Source organism: Gossypium raimondii, chromosome 13, assembly GCF_025698545.1.
Source record: "Gossypium raimondii isolate GPD5lz chromosome 13, ASM2569854v1, whole genome shotgun sequence".
Lineage (NCBI taxonomy): Eukaryota > Viridiplantae > Streptophyta > Magnoliopsida > Malvales > Malvaceae > Gossypium > Gossypium raimondii.
This window is the reverse complement of record NC_068577.1, coordinates 44775959-44799286: the sequence shown is the minus strand read 5'-3', so window position 1 is coordinate 44799286 and position 23328 is coordinate 44775959. Positions and strand designations below refer to the sequence as shown.

General features: G+C 34.3%; 2 protein-coding genes across 8 annotated transcripts; one reads left to right on the top strand and one right to left on the bottom strand.

Moving 5' to 3' along the window:
* Positions 1-11953: 11953 nt before the first annotated feature.
* Positions 11954-17777, top strand: LOC105782292 (polyadenylate-binding protein RBP45C). Of its 2 annotated transcripts, XM_052626658.1 has the most exons (8): positions 11954-12092; positions 13493-13846; positions 14087-14561; positions 16460-16515; positions 16594-16724; positions 16810-16906; positions 17000-17164; positions 17439-17777. In XM_052626658.1, the coding sequence occupies exons 2-8, from the start codon at positions 13526-13528 to the stop codon at positions 17439-17441; spliced, it is 1248 nt and encodes a 415-aa protein (XP_052482618.1). In that variant the 5' UTR covers positions 11954-12092; positions 13493-13525; the 3' UTR covers positions 17442-17777. The 2 variants fall into 2 exon arrangements, with proteins under 2 accessions (XP_052482618.1, XP_012462408.1); XM_012606954.2 differs by lacking the exon at positions 11954-12092 and having other exon boundaries at positions 13294-13846.
* Positions 17778-18401: 624 nt separating this feature from the next.
* On the bottom strand, positions 18402-21937 carry LOC105782291 (hypothetical protein). Of its 6 annotated transcripts, none has more exons than XM_012606943.2 (6): positions 21820-21925; positions 21583-21624; positions 21422-21435; positions 20163-20283; positions 18912-20075; positions 18402-18824 (listed from the first exon to the last, which is right to left on the bottom strand). In XM_012606943.2, the coding sequence occupies exons 4-6, from the start codon at positions 20196-20198 to the stop codon at positions 18708-18710; spliced, it is 1317 nt and encodes a 438-aa protein (XP_012462397.1). In that variant the 5' UTR covers positions 20199-20283; positions 21422-21435; positions 21583-21624; positions 21820-21925; the 3' UTR covers positions 18402-18707. The 6 variants fall into 6 exon arrangements, with proteins under 6 accessions (XP_012462397.1, XP_052482616.1, XP_012462401.1 ...); XM_052626656.1 differs by having other exon boundaries at positions 21315-21435; positions 21820-21923; XM_012606947.2 differs by lacking the exon at positions 20163-20283.
* Between the last annotated feature and the right edge of the window lie 1391 nt (positions 21938-23328).

Sequence of the window (23328 nt, the reverse complement as noted above, 5' to 3'; positions counted from 1 at the left end):
CTCACGACTACCTAATTTAATTCCACATCGAATAAATCAACTCAATTAAATTATTTCCAAAGTCGTGGAATTTTCTTTTGATTCAAATGTAGTCCGATGGATATTTTGTTAAGCTAGCGGAGGGACCAATCGAACATATACAATTAGGCTCTAGTAATTGCAATTATGTCTCGAAGCATCGTTCCGATAATTCGCAATTACTTAATCATGGAGTCAGTCCACAAGTAGTACCATGATTGAAAACTAGTGTATACTCTTTACGAAAGCAATTCATCTAGCTGTTTTGTCCTATGACCCCGTCATGTGTGTGTTACCCTCATATGATATCCTTGATTCCTTTGAGTTAAATCCGTTCACTCAATACAATCCTATTTTATCTCATTGTCACCATTGTGTCTTCTTAATGATTAATATAATCACTATCAACAAATAACTGTGATAAATTGCTCGTTTAAGAACAAGCAACCCGTGGCCACGTTCCATATTTATCAATCCACATAATGCCAATGAGAGGATATCATTAACTCTTTAATTGAGCTATGAATTCCGTTATTTCTAGTAAAGCCATGCCATACACAAGTCATGTACCCAACATACTGGCTATGGGCTCGATCATCTTTAGAGCATAAGCCTCCACTTATATCACAACACATGAGTTGCATACGCATGGTTAGTGACTAACTCAGGATTTAGGTAAATCACACCATGAATGTCACAAGTGAATTAATTCACAAACAGATTCAGAATTAATTTATCTTGGGTCCAGTCTAATGGATCATTCTACCAATGAATACATCTATGTCTCTACTCGTGGAGTCAACTACTCCGATAGCCAAGACTAGCCATCTTCCTAATTGGAATTGTAGACAACATAATAATCATTTTTAGTATTTGAATCAAATACCCACTTTGATTCTTTTACGGGATTACAGGCTCATTTAGATTATCTACTAAAGTAAGTTGTCTTTTTCACAATATAAATGTTCTTACAATGCCACTTATCTTCAATTTGAATTTAGACAACCAATGAGCTAATATTTCTTGTCACAATTTGAACTTAGACAATCAATAACCGTATATGCTCAAACATGCTGTGAAATGAGCTTGCTCACACGAGCCGTGGGTCGGGATGTTAAGCTACACAATGCTGCTCACACGAGCTGTGAAAAATCCGCAACAAATGTAGGATCTCAGCCATTGGTAAGGCATCCGAGACCAACACTCGAAACTGTAATAACCCTTAAGTACATGTCATTTGTATCCTAAGTATTCATGAGGTTCAAACAGGACCATTGTACATATCCAAATATTTTAATTCCATTGCATTATACCATTTCAATCATGCTTACATGAAACTGCACATTTTTCAAATATAACATTAAATTTAATTAACATCATAATTTTATCCAAAATATTAAAATATCGTACAACTATCAATTTAAACTATACATAGCATGATATTTAATAATATTACATTCAAAACATCAATTAATAAATTTAATCCTTATATGAAACTTAACTCGACTAAAACGGTTGCAAAACAGAGTCGACAACTAGTCCAAAACTTTAGCTTTTCCTCAATTTAAATTTGGTTGATGCGTTTCTTGATCTAAATAGTAATTTGATTCAATTAATACTATTCCAGCACTTAAATAAACAATTTTATACAATATAAGCCTTTCCATAATCATTTTACAAAATTATCCCAACATTTTATCTTTTATACGATTTAGTCCCTCAACCCGAAACTTGCAAATTAACCACATTTAACCATCATTCATGCTAACTGAATTTCTTAAAGTCCATAATCAACCCATATTTATCACCATTTCAAAATATTACCATGGAGTTTTACTAATTTAACAAATATATCCTTAAACATTAAAATTATTAAAAATCACTTAACAAAATACTTATATTTATCTATCAAGCTCTTGAATCTATCAACTAAGTTCACATCCACACCTAACTCATTCATGGTAGATCTCTAGAATTTTAGCAGTTTCATAAATTAGTCCCTGGGCTAGCTAAATCGATTTTCTGGGATTTCAAAAACATAAATATTACAATAAACGGGTTAAAAATCACTTACCAATTGAAGATTAAAGGTTGAAATGTTAAAACCCTAACTTTATCTCAACATTCGACCATGGGAAACTAAAATGTAGAAGATGATAAAATTATCATATTTTGTTTTATTATTTTAACTTATATAGTTTGATTTTTTGTAAATATTAACACATTTTAATTAAGCATTCTTTAAAATTAATTAAATATTATTAACATGGATGATGACATAAAATCCACTATCATAAATACATCTTGGTTTAATTATTCAATTGACCCTTGTTCTATGTAATACTTCATGAAATAAAACTTTTACCTTGTTTGCAAATTAGTCCTAAAACATTAATTAATCAACTAAACATCAAAATTATTGAACTAAATTTTATTATGACACTCTATTAGATTAATAAATATTAAATAAATAATATTTACTAACTCGCTAGTCGGAATTGTGGTCTCGAAACTACTATTTTTGACACCACTAAAAACGGCCTGTTACACAATCTGATATTGAGAGCATATTGGTAGAATGGACTGAAATGGGGAAAGTCCTAATGGACTATCTTACAAGCATGAGTGAACTAAGGAAGAGGGGGTGTGTAGTAACCAGCCAAATCTCATATTTGGAATCTGCAAAGAAAGAGGTTATAATGGGTCTTCTATGAGGGAAGGTTTATGCCCGAGTTAAGTCAAAGAAGTTAACCATCGAGGTGATATGGAAATTATGGGATCAGTTTAGTGTAGAACAGATGGATCAGGGTAGGGATCCACCAATATGACGAGGACAATATCAAGTCCACAATGGTAAATGTAGTCAACAAACTGTATGTATTTCCACATGGATATCTTAAGGAGGCAGAACCAGGAAAGGTAAAATGGGGATCTAAAATGAAGTAAGGTAGGATCAAACTTCAAAAAGAGTTGTTGTCTAGGAGGGCATGCTTGCAATTAAATCAGTGTATAAAGTAGCCTATGGTGAAAACCAGGAAAGGGTAAGGCGTCAACCACGCCAGAAACTTTTGGAGTTCCTAACTACACATAGGGAGTTGAAATTTTGTGCCTTCATTCTTTCTCCTTGAAAAATTAAAGTGCCACAATGCATATTTTTTCAAAATCTGAACTTATAAAACTTACTGCTTGAATGCAGGGTAGATGAGGACTCGGGGGTTGAGTGGAGCGACCAAGGCAGACACCACCAAATCTAATGGATGGGCATAATAGTTGTTTCATATACATAGAGAGGCAACCTTAAAGGCCACGCCTCGGGGGCTAATATAATGTAATTGTAGTAAAGACTTGAATTGGAAATTGAAAATAATTTATTGAGTTAATAATGGCGAATAACTGTAAAAGTTCAGTACATAAAAGAATTTATTCTAATTGTAAACAGAGTGTATAAAATTGGTCGTTAACCATGGAACTGATTAAAGGTTATCCAAGTCATCTGTAAAATCTGATATCCAAACTTGGTGATCAGATTGGGTGTAGGGTGTTACACGACAGTTATGGGAGGAAAAGAGAATTTTTTCTCTCTTCATTTTCATGCCTTCTTCTTCAATCTCATCTAAAACCCAACCCTTAAACTTTTATCTCTTATTAGATTCAAGTAGGAAAACTTGATCCAAGTTTGAATCCTCTATCAAGTTCATCATTTCAAGAGTTAGGGTTTATGGGTATTGTGAGAGAAAGCTATAGCTAAAGTGAGAAAACTTTAAGAAATGTAAGAAAATGAATTTTTATCGTCTCCATATTTGATATTTGAGTTTTAGTATAAGAAAAATTTATTGGAGCATATGTAATAATTGTTAGAGATTTTGAGTGGAGAAGATAGATCCAGAGACGATATTGAATTAAAGAGTAGACTTCAAGGCGCAGGTGACGCTTTCCAAAGAGAATTATTTGCCCTTACACAAAGTTGCTAGAGGATTAAAAAAAAGGTCCTCTTGGGATACAACAAAGTTTTTGAATTTCCTTTGATTAGCAAAATCGAGGAATTCCCTAACTCTTACTCTAATTTCTAAAATTGAATTGATTGTAATATATTTGTGAGCACCATAGACCCTCTATTTATATACACTCAATGGACACTATTTGAAGAATCACAACCCTTTATATTTGATTTCCATTAGACATACTTATTAGAAAAACATGTCCCATGAAATTAAATGTATCCTTTGAATAAATCATCACTTTCTAATAAGTGCTCATGAATAATTATGAATTTGCAATCTACAATTTCCAACAATCCCCCACTAGATTGCTAATTTCAGAAAATAAGTACACAACGATTATGCATAAAGAAAGGTGTCTGCAGATTGAACCTTCCTTTAGTGCAAACTCCTCAAAGTATCAACAAAGTAAATGGTGGCTAGTCGTTTGAACCATCACTCTTAAAGTCAATACTAAAAAAAGTTCACACATAACCGTAAAGTATTCGAGTAAAAGTTTATTTGCTTTAACACCATTATGGTCATATGCTTATCCCGTTTCATGAACATGTACGAGAGAAAACCATAAAGAAACTCTCATTGAATCGGTACCACTTCATGTCTATATAGGTAGATTTCATGAAAATTAATGTCCATCCATTAAGAGTAAAACTCATCCTCCTAAAACATAAACACTAAATCTTGATTCTTAGTGTATTTTGTCTTTCGGTAACTTGTTATTACCCTTTGAACCTCGAAACTAACTTTTGTCTAGAACAAGGTAGGGTTTCCATTATCAACGATGCGATTAGAATGGTTTTAATCCCATATTAGTGGTGGTACTCTTAACCAAATCCATTGACAAACCCTTTGTCAATGGATTCGCAAAATTGTCAATTGGCTTAACATATGTAACAGTTATCACACCGTCCCGAATCAATTGTCTCACATACTCATGTCTCAAACTTATATGTCTAGACTTTCCATTATACACCTTATTATATGCTCGAGACATGGTGGATTCACTATCATAATATATGAAAATGGCGAACCTACATTGTGGCCACAAATTTATATCTAGCAAGAGATCTCTTAGTCATTTCGCTTCCTTGCCAATAGTCGCCAAGTCTATAAATTTAGCCTCCATAGTTGAATGTAAGATGCAAGTTTGTTTCTTAGAGGCCCAACTAATGGCTCAAACTCCGATCATAAAAATCCATCCCGATGTGGACTTATTGGCACTTAGACTTGTAATCCAACTTGCATCCGAGTAACCTTCTAGTACCGCGAGATAATCACTATAGAATAATCCTAAATTTTCTTTCTTAAGATAGCTAAAAATCCTTCAAATTCCTTTCCAATGATTGATACTAGTATAATTTGTAAATCTCGTCAATTTGCACACAAAAAATGTGGTATCGGGTCTAGTGCAATGCATTACATACATTAGGCTTCCAATTACGCTAACTACTCAAGTTGCACTATAACCCTGCCATTTTCTCACTGAACTTGAAGTTCAAATCGTATGGAGTGTTCAAATCATTGATATTCAAATGTTTGAACTTTTCCAATACTTTCTCGATGTAGTGAGATTGGCTTAGTGCAAAACCCCTTTCATGGTTTTTCACCTTTATACCTAGAATTATATCTACCACATTGAGATCCTTCATCTTAAAATTTGAGGCTAAATACTCTTTGGTCTCATGAATACCTTCCATGTTCATCCCAAATATCAACAAATCGTTTACATAGAGACAAATAATTATACTGTACTTACCGGTGAATTTAGTGTAAATACATTTATCTGCACCATTATGTAAAAATCCACATGACAAGATAATCGAGTCAAATTTCTGATGCCACTGTTTAGGCGCTTGTTTTAAACCATATAATGACTTGATCAACTTACACACCTTATGTTTATTCCCAAGAAGTACAAAGCGTTCTAATTTCTCCATATAGACTTCCTCTCTGAGATCACTATTCAAAAAAGCCGTCTTAACATCCATTTGATGTAAATGTAACTTATGGATAGATGCAAACGCTATAAGAATTCAAATGGAGGTCATCCTAGCCACTGATGCATAGGTGTCAAAATAATTTAGGCCTTCCTTTTGCTTAAATCCTTTAGCCACCAACCTAGCCTTAAAGGTTGGAGAACCCCCTGTTAGAGTATTCTTCATTTTAAACACCCATTTACACCCGATAGACTTCGATCTTTGAGGAAGATCAACTAGAATTCAAGTATTGTTGCACAATATTGAATTCTTTTCATCATTAATTGCCTCTTTCCAAAAAGTTTCATCCTTAGAAGTCATGGCTTCACCATAGGATTGTGGATCACCATCCACATTAAACATTATACGGATCTTTCTAATTACAGATTCTCTATTTTCCTCAACAAGGAATGCTAGAGATTGCGAGGAAATGAAATCGGGACCAAAGTCCTTTAGTTTTCTTACTCTTTGACTTTTTCTCGACTCCATATCCTTATTGTTACAAAGACTTCTCTTGGTTTGATCACTTAAGATCAATGGTTGATATTCTTTTTCCAAATCCGTTGAATCAATAAAAACTTTATTTTCAATGAATACAACATCTCTTGTTTCAATAATCGTATTTGAAACTAAGTCAAGAACATGATAAACCTTATAGTGTTGGGGATATCCAATGAATGCACCATTGACGACTCTTGGTTCTAACTTTGTTCTCAGTTGGTCAAGAACTCTATAGTAAGCCAAACACCCCCACACTTTGAAATAATCTAAGTTTAGCATCCGACTCTTCCATAACTCATATGGAGATACTTTGAACTTTCTCGATGGTATTCTGTTAAGGATATAACACGTAGTCAATAATGCTTCACCCCATAGATTATATGGAAGTTTAGCATTTAACAACATCGAGTTAACCATATCCATTAAAGTATGATTCTTTCTTTTTGCCAAACCATTTTGTTGTGGAGTATAAGGCACGAAACACTCATGTACCACACCTTGTTCCTCACAAAATACATTAAATTCATTTAAGAAAATATTCACCACCTCTATCACTATAAAGCACTTCGATTTTCTTACTAAATAAATTCTCAACCTCATTTTTAAAATGTTTAAACATATCGAAAGCCTCGTCTTTACTTCTCATGAAATACACATAAGTAAATCTAGAGAATTTGTCTATAAAAGTGATAAAATATCATTTTCCACCTCTTGCTAGAATTCCATTTAATTCACAAACATCTGAATGGATTAAATCTAACACTTGTGAATTCCTTTCACACTTATTAGGAAACAATTTCTTCGTAATTTTTTGTTGAATACTAACTTCACATTTATCCACCAACTCATCAGTACTTAGACTGATATAACCATTCTTTTTCATATATTTTAAAGTTTTAAAATTAAAATGTGCTAAATATGCATGCCACAAAGGATAAGATTCAATAATATAAGCAAAAGAATTAACTTTATTCATATCAATGCTCAACTTGAACATGCACTCGTTACAATATCCTTTTCCTACATATATATCACCCTTAAGCAATACTAACTTATCAGATTCCAAGATAACTTTGAACCCCTTATTACACAGAAGACTCGCGGACACGAAATGGACACTAAATTCTTTCTCACATCGGGAACATGCAACACATTGGTCAAATTCAATTTCTTCCTAGATGTAAAGTTGAGTTCCACCGCCCCTTGACCAAGCATCTTAACCGATTGATAGTTTCCCATAAGCACTTCATGGCTTACCACTGATTCATAACTCTTGAATTGTTACCGGTCATTGCACACTTAGACAGTAGCTCTGGATTCGAGCCACCAATTATAAGACTTATCGGTCATGGCTATGTTGAGTTCAGTAATTATACCAATCACCAAACTCTAGGTCCTTTCTATAACCATGACCACTAAGTCCATGTCTTCCACCATATTGACTTTGAAAGTTGTGGCATCTTGCTTCTTTTTTAGAAGTTTGAAATCCTTAAGGTAGTGTCATTTCTTATTGTAATTATAACAAATACGAGATTTTTTCTTCTTGTCTTACACGTCCTTGGTCTCGGATGTGGCCTTTCACTTACCATTTCAAAAATTCTTGGACTCGCTCATATGGTTCACTTTAAAACTTTGGGAAATATACACTGATCATGCTTCTGAGTTTCCTCTTCAATACGTAAATGCTTAAGTATTTTCTCCACAATGAAGTCCTCTACCATATGCAGAAGTTTCTTCTGATAATTGTTCCAAGATGAGGGAAACTTTGAGATAATAGCCCTGACTTGTAACAATTTCAAAATAACAACTTTCAAGTCATGAAGCTTACTTACAATGACTTGTAGTTCATGGACTTGATCTATGATCGGGATACTATCGGGCATTTTGAATTTAAAATACTTCATTATTAAAAATTTATCAGTATATTATCGTTCGGTGTTGTATTTCTCTTCAAGAGCTTTCCATATTTCCATCGGGGATTGCATCAACATGTAGAGATCATACAATCAATCAGACAAGGTGTTGAGGATATGTCCTCGACATGTGAAATTGTCTTTTTCGTCTTTTTTTTGAATTTGGCCACTTTCGTAATTTTTTCGAGGTTTGTATTGGGGGTAAGATCCTCCACAGGTTGTAGGTTTGGATCCAAAACGTATGCCACATTTAAGACGGTAAGAAGGAACAACATCTTGCCTTTCCAGCGTTTGAAGTTTGAGTCATCAAATTGGTGAAGTTTCACAAACTCTTGATTTATCACTTTGAATGCGGTGGTAGCCTCCATTGCCATCTACAAAATAATTCTCTTTGATTGTTGGAGATTTTGAGTAGAGAAGATAGATCCAGAGACGATATTGAATTAAATAGTAGACTTTGAGGTACGAGTGATGCTTACCAAAGAAAACTGTTTGCCCCCACACAAAGTTGCTAGAGGGTTAAACAAAGGTTCTCCCGGGATACAACGAAGTTTTTGAATTTCCTTTTATTAGAAAAATTGAGAAATTCCTTAACTCTTACTTTAATTTCTGAAATTGAATTCATTGTAATATATTTGTGAGCACCATAGACCCTCTATTTATATACACTAAATGGACACTATTTTGAAGAGTCACAACCTTTTACATTTGATTTCATTGGAAATACTTCTTAGAAAAATATGTCCCATGAGATCAAATTTATCCTTTGAATAAATTATCACTTTCTAATAAGTGTTCATGAATAATTATAAATTTGCAATCTACAATTTCCAACAGTAATATTATTGTTTATATTTTTGTCATGAGATATGATGGAGGGTGAAGAATATGATCTTGAATGGATGATTAAGTAGATTCAAGAGTTGAGAATGATTAAATAACCTTTGCTTGGAAACTTTAGCTAATATTGAGGTAAGTACAATGGATTTTCTTAACTTTCCCTTAACAAAATAATTATGAAAATTGTTATAATGGTGAATTAAATATATATTGACCATGAATAATTAAAATGTGATTATGAGTATTTATACAAGATTTGGTAATTAAAAGAAAATAATGAAATGTATGAAATTTGGCTTAATTGATAAATTAAGATAGAGAAATTTCATGAGATATGATGTTATTGCATAATGTGGAAAAAGTGGAATTTGTTTGCTATAATAAGCTATAATGGTAATTCAATTCAACAAAGAACCATAAAAAGTAGAAATTATAAAAGGTGCAATATGTTTATATATGCATATGAAAATATTATTAAGAGTATTGAGTACTTGAACTTCATAATAGATACATATGTGAACTTTTAAATGGAATTATTATTTGAAAATACTTAATGACCCCAAAAAGTTATATATGATATACATGAAATATGAAAATATGTGATGATGAATGGATGTTCGAAGCTCCAATTATATGACTTTGTTATGAGTTGTATATCATGAAAACATGGTATACATATCTATATGTGAATATGAAAACCTTAATGAAAATAATTTAATAAGTAGATTGCTCTAGTAAGCTTGGTAAAATAGTTAGAGTACAATTGACATGTGATCGCATGGGCACGTGCGCAAAAAACAAACAATTTTATAAAATGATTTAAAAGTGTGATTTTAATTGCAAGCATTGGAACGCTGGAAATGTGCAAGTGTACACAATGGTTGAGTCCACAGGGACTGAATGTTATGATTAACTTTCGTGTTTTTCTTGTGAACAGAATTTCGGTCGAGTTGATAATTGTGACAATAGTCGTGCCCACGACTCCAAACGGTCCTGTTGAAAGTAAGTTAAATAAATTAAGGGAGTTTCAAAATGACTAGAAATTAAATAAATGAAATAGCAGAAATAAAAATTTAAATAAATAAAAAATTAAATTAAATTGGAAAATAAATTCAGATTTTGTAGACATAGTTATTAAGCCTTAGCCCTAGACTCGGTGGATTTCGGTTTTTGAATCGATCCTCGAAAATTAGTTTTCTCCTCCATACAATAAGCTAATTATAGCGGCTAAGAATGTCCTAACCGCTAATTCTTCCTCTCGTAGTTAATCCCGATATGCCCTGCAAACCAACCCTTACCAATTGTCTAACCACGATACACGTGTTTGCAATTCAAGACCTTGGCAGCCTTGCGTTCTGAAGAAACTAACTTGGATTAACGACCTCAACTGCGCGGGACGCTTAAATCTGGTCACAATCTCCCTTAACGTGTTCGTGGAAATCCGAATACAGCACGGCTGACTCGTCTTTTCAACTGTACGCCAAAGCGACTCCAACCCAACACGCTTTTTGTATTAAAATCGAGTTAACTTTAAGGGATGAATTTGTCAATCTCGATATTTCAGAGAGATGGTGAATACTGATTTGAAGGATTTTTAGTGCAGATGCAATTTCTTACGATTCTTGATCTGAAAGAATACCAGCCCAAAACTAATTTGAATTTAGTGAAGTATGAATTTAATCATGCTTTGGTTGGTTATGAAAGTGGATTTAAATGGAAATAGTGATAGATGAAAGGGGAAAGGCTTGGGAAACAATTAAACCAAAAATTGAAATCGAAACAAAAGTTATCAAGGTGTGTTTTTTCAAGTCCTCCGTGCCACCTATTTATATATAAACCATATGCTAAAATTATGCTAGTCCCACCTACCCACTAATTACATGAAATAAATATTATATTTCTTTTCTAATTTTGGCTTTTGTAAAGTTAAAAATCTGAACAGCCCCTAAATGTATCTAAATTTATGATTTGACCCCTCTTCAATTTCTCATGCTTTAATTTAATCCTTTTTGCTTGTCTTTGATTTACAGCATCCGAATTTCATTCTTGACAATATTTAAACATAAAATTCACCAATTAGCAGGAATTAGTTCAAGAACAAGTTGAGTTCAGCACGTAAAATATGCAAAATAAGCAAGCTATCACTCATTTATTCTAATTTTACACTTGAGAAGATTAAACCTGCACCAATTAGATATTTTGTCAAATAATTATAATTTCATTCTGATTAAATAATTAATTCAATTGTAACCTTACATTTACAATGTAAGAATATTATAGGCATGGTTTTATCTAATTGAACAAATTACTAAGACATATAACATCACAAACATGATTTTAACAATTTAAGAAGACAAATTAAACAGTTGGATGATCAAAAAATATAAAATATCAATCTAAAGTAAAAATGTAAGGTAGTTGGATGATCGAAAAATATAAAATTAAATAGTTGAATTATTGTTTTATAATATTTTATCATTAAGTGATAAAAAAAATACTAAAAGTTGAGCGACAATCTTATACTAGAGGTGATCATGGTTTGGGCGGCTCGGCCCAACTCGACGGTCTGCCCAAAATATGGGAGGGTTCGGGTAAAAATATAGGCCCGTTTAAAAAAAAAGCCAGGCCTCGGGCAAAATTTTTTTTGCCCGGGACCGGGCCCGGCCCGGCCTGAATATATAATAAATATTTTTTTTTATTTTTAAAATGCATTTCCCATTTCTCCATTTCCCATTTCCCATTTCCCCAAGTCCGTGCACTGATCAAAATCCCTAAGCCCTTCCCTCCTCCCTTTTTTTCCCCAATTCGAAAAGCCCTTCTACGTCTTCTACATTTGAATTTCAAAGGTGAGTTTGCTGCTGCTAACAATGTTAAGTTGTTAACCTTAGTTTATTCGACATTTAGTTTTTTGCTTTTTTATTTTTGGATTGATGAACTGATATTGATCTCTGTTATATTAATATGACCAATAGGGTGCTTTGATTTTCTGTCTGTAATTCATAAACTGATGTTGTTTGGATCTTTTATCCTGATAAAAGAGGAATCTTTTTGGGTGGTTAGGGTTAGGGTTTGAGATGTTTTGGTAATTGCTGGGAAGGATTGGTATTTTGATAAGATGATATATGATGGTTTTCTGATTTTAATTTTAAGACACGGAATCTTCAGTGTCTACTAAAAAAACGAGTGATAATGGGTAAAAAACCCAATGAACAGTAAAGAGAGAAGAAGAAAGGAAATCTACAGATTTAGGGAAAAAAGAGGACTATTCAATGTACCTGAGTGTAGTAGTGATAAAGGGTGTGGAAGTTGTTGATCCAAAGAGATCACAAGGTGAATGTGGACTTACACATTTGAGCAAAAGCTAAAAAAAGAAGAAGAAGATACTACTGCTTACAATACAAGGAAAGAGGAGAAGAATAACAAGAAGAAGAAGAAGGAGAAGAAGAAGAAGCAAAGGAAGCTGCGGCCTGTTGCAGCTGTTTTTTCATTGGGTTGTTTTTAGTTTCAAGGAAGAAAATGACAAACTTGGTAAGAGAGAGATTGGAAGAGTAGATTGGACCACAATATAATGGAGTAATATATTAAAAAAAACCTGGAACAGTTTTTAAGGAAATGAAAAAAGAGAAAACAGTGTTGGATTAGGATAATGGTAGACAGGGATTTGTTTTGTGAATTATGAAGAGTGGAGGAGTTCATAGTTTCTGTCTTAACTTTTGAAAGAAAACAAACAAAGTGGGAACCAAGTTTATGATTAAGACTGCTTTGGAATGAAAATATGGCTTTGGTGAATATAATTTGTTATTTTGTTTCTCATCATAAAATATTTTATTTGCTCAATAGCATTTCCCTATTTTAATTATATTATGTATTTAAAATATATGTTTATGTTTAAAGATAACATGTAATAAATAATGAAATGTATGTTTAACATACAATTTATATAATTTTAGTGTTTATTAAAAAAAACAGGTCGGACTGGGCTAGACTCGGGCCTAAAAAATTTTTCTCAAGCCGGGTTTAGACAAATTTTCAGATCTATATTTCGGGTCAGGGCCTAAAAAGTGGGCCTATAACTTTTCCTGGGCGTGGCCCGGCCCATGAGCACTACTATCTTATACCATTTCAGAATTGGGTGGAAAAAAAAAGGAATTTGCCCAAAATAAAAATATCCCCTCAAAGCACAACCTTCTATAAAATTTCGATTTCCGAAATTAAAATAAGCCCCTAGGGTTTCCTCTTCTCTCAGGGATCTCCCAAATCTACACCCTATCTATCAAATATGATGCAACAACCACCACCAGGGGGCGTAGCAACGCCTCCTTCAATGGCAGCCGATCAGTCTCAACCCCAGCACTACCAGCAACAACAGCAATCGCAGACTTGGATGATGATGTCTCAACAACAACAACAGGTAGGTCAGCCGGTTCCTCCACCTTCCGGCTGGAATACGCAGCCTATCCCTCCCCCCTCTCAGATGCAGCAGTACCCCGCCGGTTCAGCGGCCGCCGGTTCCGGCGAGATTCGATCTCTCTGGATTGGTGATCTTCAACCATGGATGGATGAGAATTACCTCATGAACATCTTCGCTCAAACTGGAGAGGTAATTAAATTCGAGAAAAATACAGTTTCCGAGTACATATTAAAAATGAATCGTATTTAATTCAAATGAGCGAATATGTTATAGTCTTACCATTACTTGCAGAAGCTAAATTCCAAAATATTCATTTTTTTTCCTTTCTGTATAAAACTGAATTTCTTCTTTTCTTTTTATTTTAATGCAATAAAAAACAAGTAGTAAAGGTCGTAATTAAACAAAGGTAAATCTTTTGGTTTATTTTAGGTTGTTTCAGCTAAGGTGATTAGGAATAAGCAGACGGCTCTACCGGAGGGATATGGGTTTATAGAGTTTGTCTCGCAAGCGGCAGCTGAGCGGGTTTTGCAGTCATACAATGGGGTGCCAATGCCAAATTCTGAGCAGAACTTTAGATTGAATTGGGCCGCGCTCGGATATGGGGATAAGAGGCAAGAAGAGGGCACTGACTACACCATCTTTGTTGGGGATTTAGCGGGGGATGTTTCGGATTACTTGTTACAGGAGACCTTTAAAGCTGTTTACCCATCTGTTAAGGGTGCCAAAGTGGTTACTGATAGGACAACTGGACGGTCTAAAGGTTATGGCTTTGTGAGGTTTGGTAATGAAACTGAGCAGATTCGAGCCATGACAGAAATGAATGGAATTTATTGTTCGACAAGGGCAATGCGGATTGGACCAGCTGCTAATAAGAAGCCATTCACTGGTCAGCAGTATCAGAAAGGTACACATCTTGTGGTTTATTTGAAGTTCATTATTTATATTGGATGCCATGTGAAGTTTACTTGGTTGTGTATAGTTTTTATTTGCTCTGATTTATGCTTGATTACTTTAACTAGTTGGTTATTATGTTTTGTTTTGTTTTTGGGTTTTCATTATCCGAGTCGAACATGTCAGAGTTCCTTAAAGTTTGAACCCTTACCGTTATGCAATAAAAGCTTGGAGAATTTATACAAAGTCGTTTCCTTCCAGTTTGCCTTTGTAAGATTGGGCCCTTATAATTATATTAAAACATGCTAAAACTTATATAGAACTCATGTTGTCTTAAGCAGGACACCAAGAGGCTCTCATTTTGGGGGGCCTGGAACTGATATCAGCTGAAATGATTCCACTTTAATGCGTGGCCTCATTTTAGGTCAGTTACTTTGTTTATGTCATAAGCTTCATTTTCTCGTGGCAGTATTTTTGCTACATTCTCAAATTACTTTTCCAGTTCCTTATTAGTTTTCCAGTCAGGTTCAATTTCGTTTTAGTTTCCCAACATGTTTCCTTTAAATGTTTCTTTACTTTTTTTTGTTTGTCCAGAAAATGTGTTTTTATTTAATCATGGATCAGTTCCCCATCCATACTTGCATATGTTTACACTGCCCTTTTGTTTAATTTAATTTTAAGATTCAAATACTCGAAACTAGCTCAAGCAGCCATGCTAAAGTTGCTATGCATGTTATCATGTATCATTCTGTTCCTGAACCTTTGGGCAGGTTTTGATCTAATGCATTTCAAATCTCCACTTCTTTTTAAAATTATTTTAATTTCTTGAACCTCACTCTATTGCTGTGTTGCATGCAAGGACAAATTGAGTCAGGAAAGAAACCCAAAACTTGTCACGGGATATTCAGTTGATAGGTTTAACCTCAATGGAAATGGATCATTTGCCCTTCCTTATTGCCTAAGCTAAAATAATGAATGATTAACTCCATATGGATTTATCCATATGTATCTTGCATTTTGGAAACATTATTACTTGCCACTTGATGTTGTAGTTCATATCAAGTTAGAAGAATTTCCTTTGTTTTTAACTATAGGCCTCTTCTTGCCATTTTGTGGTTAATAACATGCTCTGTATCCTTCTGCTTACGCAGAGAATGTTAAAATATTACTCAACAATTAGTTTAGCAGATAGGTTTAGTCTGCTTGAAAGTAATCTTAGAAGTTGACTTTGTAACTCGTTCAAATTAAGGACCAGCAACTTCCTCTGCCCCCTCCTCCCCTCCTTCCTCAAAATTGGTGAAAGAAAAAAGAAATGCTTCATGCCTGATGAGGAAAAGATAGTCCCTGTTTCAATTTTCCTTTTCCCTTTTTTCACCCTATTGTAAAGGGAAAATAAAATAAAACTAAGAAGTCCTTTACTTGTTCCCTGAGTTTAGTGTAATTATGATTTCTTTTTATGCTGTTATTCTACTTATTTAGTCTGATACTTTTGGATTTGCCTGGTAAAGGACTAAAGGTAAGCTTTGATGTATTCCAAGTGTAACTGTTGCCTGGTATATGGCTGGTGGGTTTACATTGGGTTCTTTTCATGCCATACAGGGAATTACTTTGAACTGCTTATTTATATCCATAAGTGTATACTTTCATGCTGCGTTTTTTGGGAAAATTTTATTGAGTTGAGAGAAGCAGTAGTGCTATAATGTAACTGTACTACATGATGTCTGTTAACAGGTTTGGATTTTCATAGTTATCATGAAAATATTTACTTTTGGAGGTGTGTTGAATTAGTTAAGCTTTTGTGTATGAAAACATTAAGATTCTGTTGTGGGACATGCATGCCTTTTCACTTTGTTTCACCATCTTTTATAATCATCTATTCTATTGTAGTTTATGTATATTTTTGATCCACAGATACTTCCCAGAACATTCAAGGAAATCCTGGCGAGAATGATCCAAATAATACCACAGTATGCATCTTTTTTTTTTAATATTAGTATACTTGTTTCTTGGTATGGGCAACTGAAATATTACAAGCTAATGTGCAGATATTTGTTGGCGGTTTGGATCCCAGTGTCTCTGAAGACCAGTTAAAACAAATATTCAGTCAGCTTGGTGAGGTAGTTCATGTAAAAATTCCTGCTAACAAGAATTGTGGTTTTGTTCAATATGCTAATAGGTAACTCATAAATACTTTCATGTAATTCGGCATTTGAAATATTATTGCATGGTATTAATGGTTTCTTTAATGCGATGTACTTCAGAACTAGTGCAGAGCAAGCGTTATCAGTTTTAAATGGTACCATTTTAGGAGGAAGAAATGTTCGACTTTCATGGGGACGTAGTCCTTCAAGCAAACAGGTTTAGTATTTAAAACTTTAGTGTCTTATAAATAAAGCAATGCTACACATGTTTCTCTAAACTAATAAGAGGGCAATGTATTGGGGCTTCCAGGCTCAACCCGATCAGGCCCAGTGGAATGGTGGATATTATGGATATGCTCAAGGATATGAAGCATATGGATATGCACCTCCTCCCCAAGACCCTAGCATGTATTATGGGGGCTATCCTGGATATGGGAATTACCAACAGCCAGGAGCGTACCAACAACCACAGCAGGTAAATGTGACTTTATGAACTATTTGTACTTTTTATAGTTCTATATATTATTTGCTCTTAGAGAAAGCGGAAAGATCGCAAGCATTCTGAATTTAATTTTTTAGCACTGTAACTTTGGCTGCACGTAGGGGGAAAAAGGAAGAAGAAATGAAGATGTTGTCTGTGTTCTTTATTGCATGAATCTTGATTTCTTTAATGCAGACATTTTTCCTTTTCAGAAACTGATTTATTCTCCCATTTCTTCTGACACATTCATTTGTGCTTAATTTTTCAGTAAAAAGTGTGGCTGGAGTGAAGCTCGTTGACATTGATCCAGAGCACATTAGTTGTTGGTGTGATCCAATCAAACATGTTTTAAGGTTGTAGATTTTCATTGTTTTCTGTACAATTTTTTTTTTTTTGTTATGTTTCATCTTTTCCCTCTCCCATATCGTTTTAGCTTCGCTTTCTTGGTTTCTCATCCTCTGATATTGAGTTTTGTTTTGATTTGATTTTCCAGTCTATTGCTATTCAGTGTTATATTACACCATGGTAGTTTTTCGGACTGATGCTTTTTAAGGTTTATTGTGAACTTATTATGCTTCTTATTTGTCGATTTAGTTTTAGTTCTCTATTTTGAACTGTTTATCAATTATATGAATAAAGTGGTTCAAACTTTTCATTCAGTTTGATGAATCCGGATATGGTTTATGACAAACTAACCAAATATATCTTCGTGTTCATTGTGATGGATTCAAAAGGAGATCACCTTATAATTTTGTGACAAAGAGATGCAGCCATTATCATAAACCGTCACAAAAAGGAAAGATAAATGTCACCGGGTTGGGGTAAACCACTGTACCCTTAAATATTAAAAGTAGTAAATAAATGAATCCCACTTGATACAAAGAAGCTCAACTACAGCAAATATTGTAGTTTTACGGTCGTAGGAATATTTGCTTCTTCCAAAACAACGTTGCCAAATTATGTTGATCTTTGCAGCACCTTCTTAGAGATGGATAGCCACAAGATCTTGTTGAACTTCGGTTATTTAACAAGATCCTCAGTCCCTGTTCAACGATGGATGGATGGACGGATGGATGCAACAATGTTAATTCTCTACTGTGATTACCTCATTGGAGGATAAGAACCGAGAACATGAGCCAGAATCCAAGACGTTTTTTTCCTGTTGTAGTATCTTAACATACCTCAGAATTGCATGCTTGATACTTCGTATAACAAAAGGAAAACGCACATGTTTAACAAGAAACTGGTCTTTCCCTGTTTACTAAGTTATGACAAAGCCTAAAGTTACATAAAGATAGCTTTTCTATATATATCTATAAACTGAAAAACGAAAAGCTTTATTCTAAGTAATGGCAACAGTTCTAATCCTAAAAGGGTTAGAGCAAAGAAAATCCGATGCTGCAGCCTTCTCTAACTTTTAAGGTTAGGTTAGCCCTTCGGGGAAGTCTAGCTCCTTCACCTTGTTTAGGATTTTAAAACATTTTACATAGTCTATTTCATTATACTAAAACACTCTACAACATTCCACACTCCAAACTTATGACTGCTTGTTTGAATCATGCGTTGCTTCATCTCTGAGCATGGTTCCTTCAGAACTGATGGCTGGCTGTTCGATCCGAGATGCTTGGTTTTCTCTCATGTTTTCTTGAACAGCCTTGAAAGGAAATGCAGTACATCAGTGTCTATGTCAAACATCAGGGTGCATAATAGATTTAATCATAATAGTTCAGATGTATTATACCTGCAACAGCTCAGTCATCTTGCCAGTTCTGAAATTTTCCAAAGGTTTGAGCATAGAAGAAGAATGAGTGGACTGTACCGCTTGTAGTGGTTCGATAGAGAGTGCCTGATCATCTTCCAGTTTATTTCCCAACTCTTTGACCGACAAATTACCACCTTGAACTTCTGGTGGTTGTAGGGGGACTTGAACTCTTTTCATGACTTCAGATAGTAGTTTCTCAAATGGCATGCCAGTCATCGACTTGGCATCTTTATCCTGTAAACCGTCTGCTGGAAGTTGACTATATGAAACAGTTTCACTTTGTATGCCTTTGGGCACGGTGTGGTTACTACTCCGAGGTTGAGGTTGAGTAGGAAATATCGGGTTTCCAACTGTTGGTATCTGGTTGACAGGTTTTTCCTCATTTGTTGCATTGGCAGCTCCAGACAATTGTTTGCCTTTTGAGACCAAATGAGGAGGTTGGCTTAATTGTTGGCTGGAAACTTTCCCATTTGATAAACTAGCAGGTTGGAGCACAACAGGCACCACCGTGCCCCTGGACAGTAGTGAATTGAATTGTGTTGCCGCTGGCTGCACATTCTTGTTTTTTATGGCTCCAAGATTCGAAGCCCGGGCTCGTGGCACCTGGTTGGCGAGAGCTGGTCCGTTGAGTGGATGAGCTGTTCCATTCCTCTCCCGTGGGAAGGGAATCTTGTTTCGTCTAATCATTTGGAGATTAGGAGCAACATCATTTTCAGCTGAAACGGGAACATAATGCCCAGGCTTGAAGACCACGCCCCTTAAAGTGGTATCAGAGTTGCCAACCCTAACAGTAAGCAAATATCCGGCATCGAATGCTGCCTCAATAACACCACTAACAGCCTGACCAACCATTACGTCATTTGCATCAGGATTCACTTGGTGGGGTCGGTTTCCATTCACTGCTCCAAATCCAGGTGGGACATGGGCATTCTCAGCATGGTTCAGGTTCTGATTCCAAGGCATCTGAGCATTCTCCCCCTGATTTAAATCATGTTTTGGGTGCTTTCTTGGGCGACCACGTTTGCGCTTTAGCAGAAAATCATCTAACGCATCAGGGTTATTGTCTTGTTCATTGTCTTGATTCATCATAGTATTTGCAGCAAATAAATCTCCTTTTCTGCAAATCTTGTTACTGTTCCTTTCCTGGAAGACAAAACAAAAGAGCAGCTATAACCAACATGAAAAAAGGCAAATATTCAACTTCATAAACAAGTCAAGTAAGACTTCTGCCTTCTCAACATCACTGCAGGTTCGTATTAAGGCCATGCTGGCCACCTAATATTTCTCCGATTCTTCAATTTTCCTGAAGTACCCATCTCAGACACTCCATATCTAACACTCAAACCTGAGTCTGGACAATTCAGAATAGAGAAGCATTTTACCATTTACTAGCAGATTACGATCAACACTTTGTAAATTTAATAATTTATAAATACATGACTGATATTTTTCTTCTTATTTAGTCAGGAAAAGAGAAAAAAGACAACAAAATCTATAAGCTCAATAATGCTATTGTTCTTTCTATGCATATACCCTCGATATCAATAATTACAAGTCATAATGAGACATTGGCTGTACCATGAGTAAGCTTCCAACCAAACTTTAGAGCAGATAAGGAAAGAAAAACAGAAAGCTCTCGAAGTTAAGAGAAGTGAAACCGTTACGCTTAAAAGGTAACTCATTGAACTCTGAAATCTAACAAATGAGCAATACGAATAGCAAGGTTTACAAAGAAAACCCTTCCTCTTTAGGAATTCTGCAGTTGACAATCAAGCATCTTATTTAATGAAGCTATAGATCGATCTCAGGATAAAATGCGCTATCATGATCACGTATCTTATAAAACGAAGGGCATGCAGATATCAATAATACTCATGCAAAGAACCACGACCCAAAACCATAGCCACCATATATGCTAGCTGATTATAATACGAGTAAAAGGCTAAAAGCCAAGGAATCATGCCTAATCTGTTTGTGTTCCAATGACAAAAATTGCCTGTAACTTTTCCCAAAACGGAAAAGATCGCTTCAAATCTCCATAAAAACCTTTAAACATAATCTTAACTATTTATTGGGATTGCTAAACATTAAATTCAAGAAGTTCTAAACTGTTCTAACAATTCAAACTTTTGACGAGTTAAAAAAGGCATTTGTCAATCCATTGAAGACAAAAGCTAAACCCCACTATCATGTTTCTTTTCCGGGATTCATGAACATCAATTGCCCGAGTTATCCACTCTCTTCACTTCTCCAAGTATTCTTGTCCAACACTTGTTTGTGGCACACATATTGACATGGATATAGGGGTTTAATCCTCCAAATATATGAAAAAGAACTTAAAATTAAGAAAAATAATTAAGTATACTCATATCGAACACATACCTATATCCGACAACCAAGTGGGAGCAACATACCAAACTAATAACAAAGCTCTTAGGCATTGCTTTATTTTTACCTCAAACAGAAGGGAAAAGAAAAGAAAAACTCACCTCATGCATGCAATCTGCACAACAATTTACATACAAAACAAAAGCATAATTAAAAAAAGAATACTAGATAAAGAGTAATAAAGGGCTGAAAAAACCCCATTGAAACGGTAATAAAATAAAGATTTCATGAATTAGTATTAAGAAAAGCGAGAAGTGTAGACCTTTTCAGAGCATTTTCGTCAACTTCAAGGATAAGGAAAATCCTGTAACAACCATAAATCAAAGCTTAAGTCAATAAAACATGAACAACAAAACCCAGGGAAGAAAGCAAGTGACCAAAACTGTTGAAGAAGGACAAAAAATAAACACTTAGCTAAAACCTAGAAGATTAAAGACAAAACCCATAAAATTTCTTACAGAGTAACACGAAAATTAGGGATTAGAAGATAACAGCTGACCTTTTTTCTGATGGTGTCCCGTTACTTGTGTTTCTTTGGGGTTTTTGCTTCTCTTAACAACAATTAAAACTTTGATTAAAGACAAAATCATACTTAACAAAAATCTGCTTCTTATTTTAATTCCTTTTATTTTATTAAATTTTTGTTATTTTGGTAGGGCGGAAGATAGAGTGACTATGTTTGTGACGGGACTGAAGAACGGAGCAATCAGAAAATGCCACGTGGGAAGAATGATGATTCATGAGGAAACCTGTTGGGAGATGGGATTGACACGTAGGTTAAAGTGGGAGTTAGTTAGCGAAGCTGGCTTTTAGGGTAATAAAATACAGTATTAAGGAAAATGGTATTCATGAGCTATTGCCTATTGTATCCTGGTTATTTCTATATTATCCTTTCTTTCCCTATTTGGGGGACTAGAATAGCATGTATTTTTTCAAAGCAGGGTATTCTCAAATGCCTACCTTCAATAGTTTTGCCTTAACTATGCCAACTATGTATCACTGCTTAGGTGGCAATTGCCATTAATGTCATTCATTATTACTTTTCCTTTTCTTCAACTTTTGAATTCAAATAAATTCCTCTTTTCTTATCATTACACTCAACACTTAATCATAATAGTCTTTTTATATTATAAAAGAATAAAAATTATTGCACCTTAATTTTTATTTTTATTTTTAAAACAAATATTTAAACTAATTTACAAATAAAAATAGCACTCAATAAAATAAAGAAAGGTAACAATATTTTCTAATAAAATTACTAACAATTAAAAATAATAATTTTTAACTATAATTAATTAAATTTATTAAAAACATATGTTTAAAAACTATTACATGCATATTTCAAAAAAAAATTCCATTCAGAATTGAATTTTCAATACTCAACAAATGTAGACTTTTTTTTAATTAGTCCAAATAAATTAATTATTTACGAAAATAACTCAAATGCAAAATCTTATATAAAAATGACCTTTTTTTTTTACCGTGCATGTTGGTGTCAGCCATCTCACCGTCGGCACCATCCTCCATCATCTCGTAATGATTACCCAATGATTGTTTGGTCTATAAAAATGATTTCTTTTTGTCTCAGCCCTGTGTTCGCAAGCACCGTTATGTATTTTTTTCAACTACACTTAAAAAAAATATGGGTACTCTAAGATTAAAAAAAAAAAAGAAGAATGCAATAATATTTTAAAAGGTGTCGGCGTTCATATTACTGACATCGATGTGGATTTTTTTTAAAAAAAATATTTTTCTGCGTTGTCCTTACTAATATTGGTTTGATTTTTCAAAAACTTGTCAGCACTGGCGTTGTCCTTCAATTGCATTGAGAAGAAAGATTTGAAGAAAATAACACAATATCAGTAGAGAAGAAGCACTGAATATTTGAGAAGAAAAAAAAATGTTTTTGAGTTTTGTTTAGTGATTATAGTACTTAGTAGACAAAGGAAACAAGAGAAGAAGATGAAAAAAAAAATCCAACCGTCAAGAAGAAAATAGAGAGTTGCAC

What these genes read in the sequence shown, in the direction of transcription:
- LOC105782291 (XM_012606943.2), bottom strand. Translation starts at nt 20,198, where the DNA reads ATGGCCTTAATACGAACCTGCAGTGATGTTGAGAAG. An exon ending in CCTGCAGTGATGTTGAGAAG is followed by an intron (nt 20,076 to 20,162) that starts GCAGAAGTCTTA and finishes TTTGTCTTCCAG; the next exon opens with GAAAGGAACAGTAACAAGAT. An exon ending in AGATGACTGAGCTGTTGCAG is followed by an intron (nt 18,825 to 18,911) that starts GTATAATACATC and finishes TTTCCTTTCAAG; the next exon opens with GCTGTTCAAGAAAACATGAG.
- LOC105782292 (XM_052626658.1), top strand. Translation starts at nt 13,526, where the DNA reads ATGATGCAACAACCACCACCAGGGGGCGTAGCAACGCCTCCTTCAATG. An exon ending in TGGTCAGCAGTATCAGAAAG is followed by an intron (nt 14,562 to 16,459) that starts GTACACATCTTG and finishes TTTGATCCACAG; the next exon opens with ATACTTCCCAGAACATTCAA. An exon ending in ATGATCCAAATAATACCACA is followed by an intron (nt 16,516 to 16,593) that starts GTATGCATCTTT and finishes GCTAATGTGCAG; the next exon opens with ATATTTGTTGGCGGTTTGGA.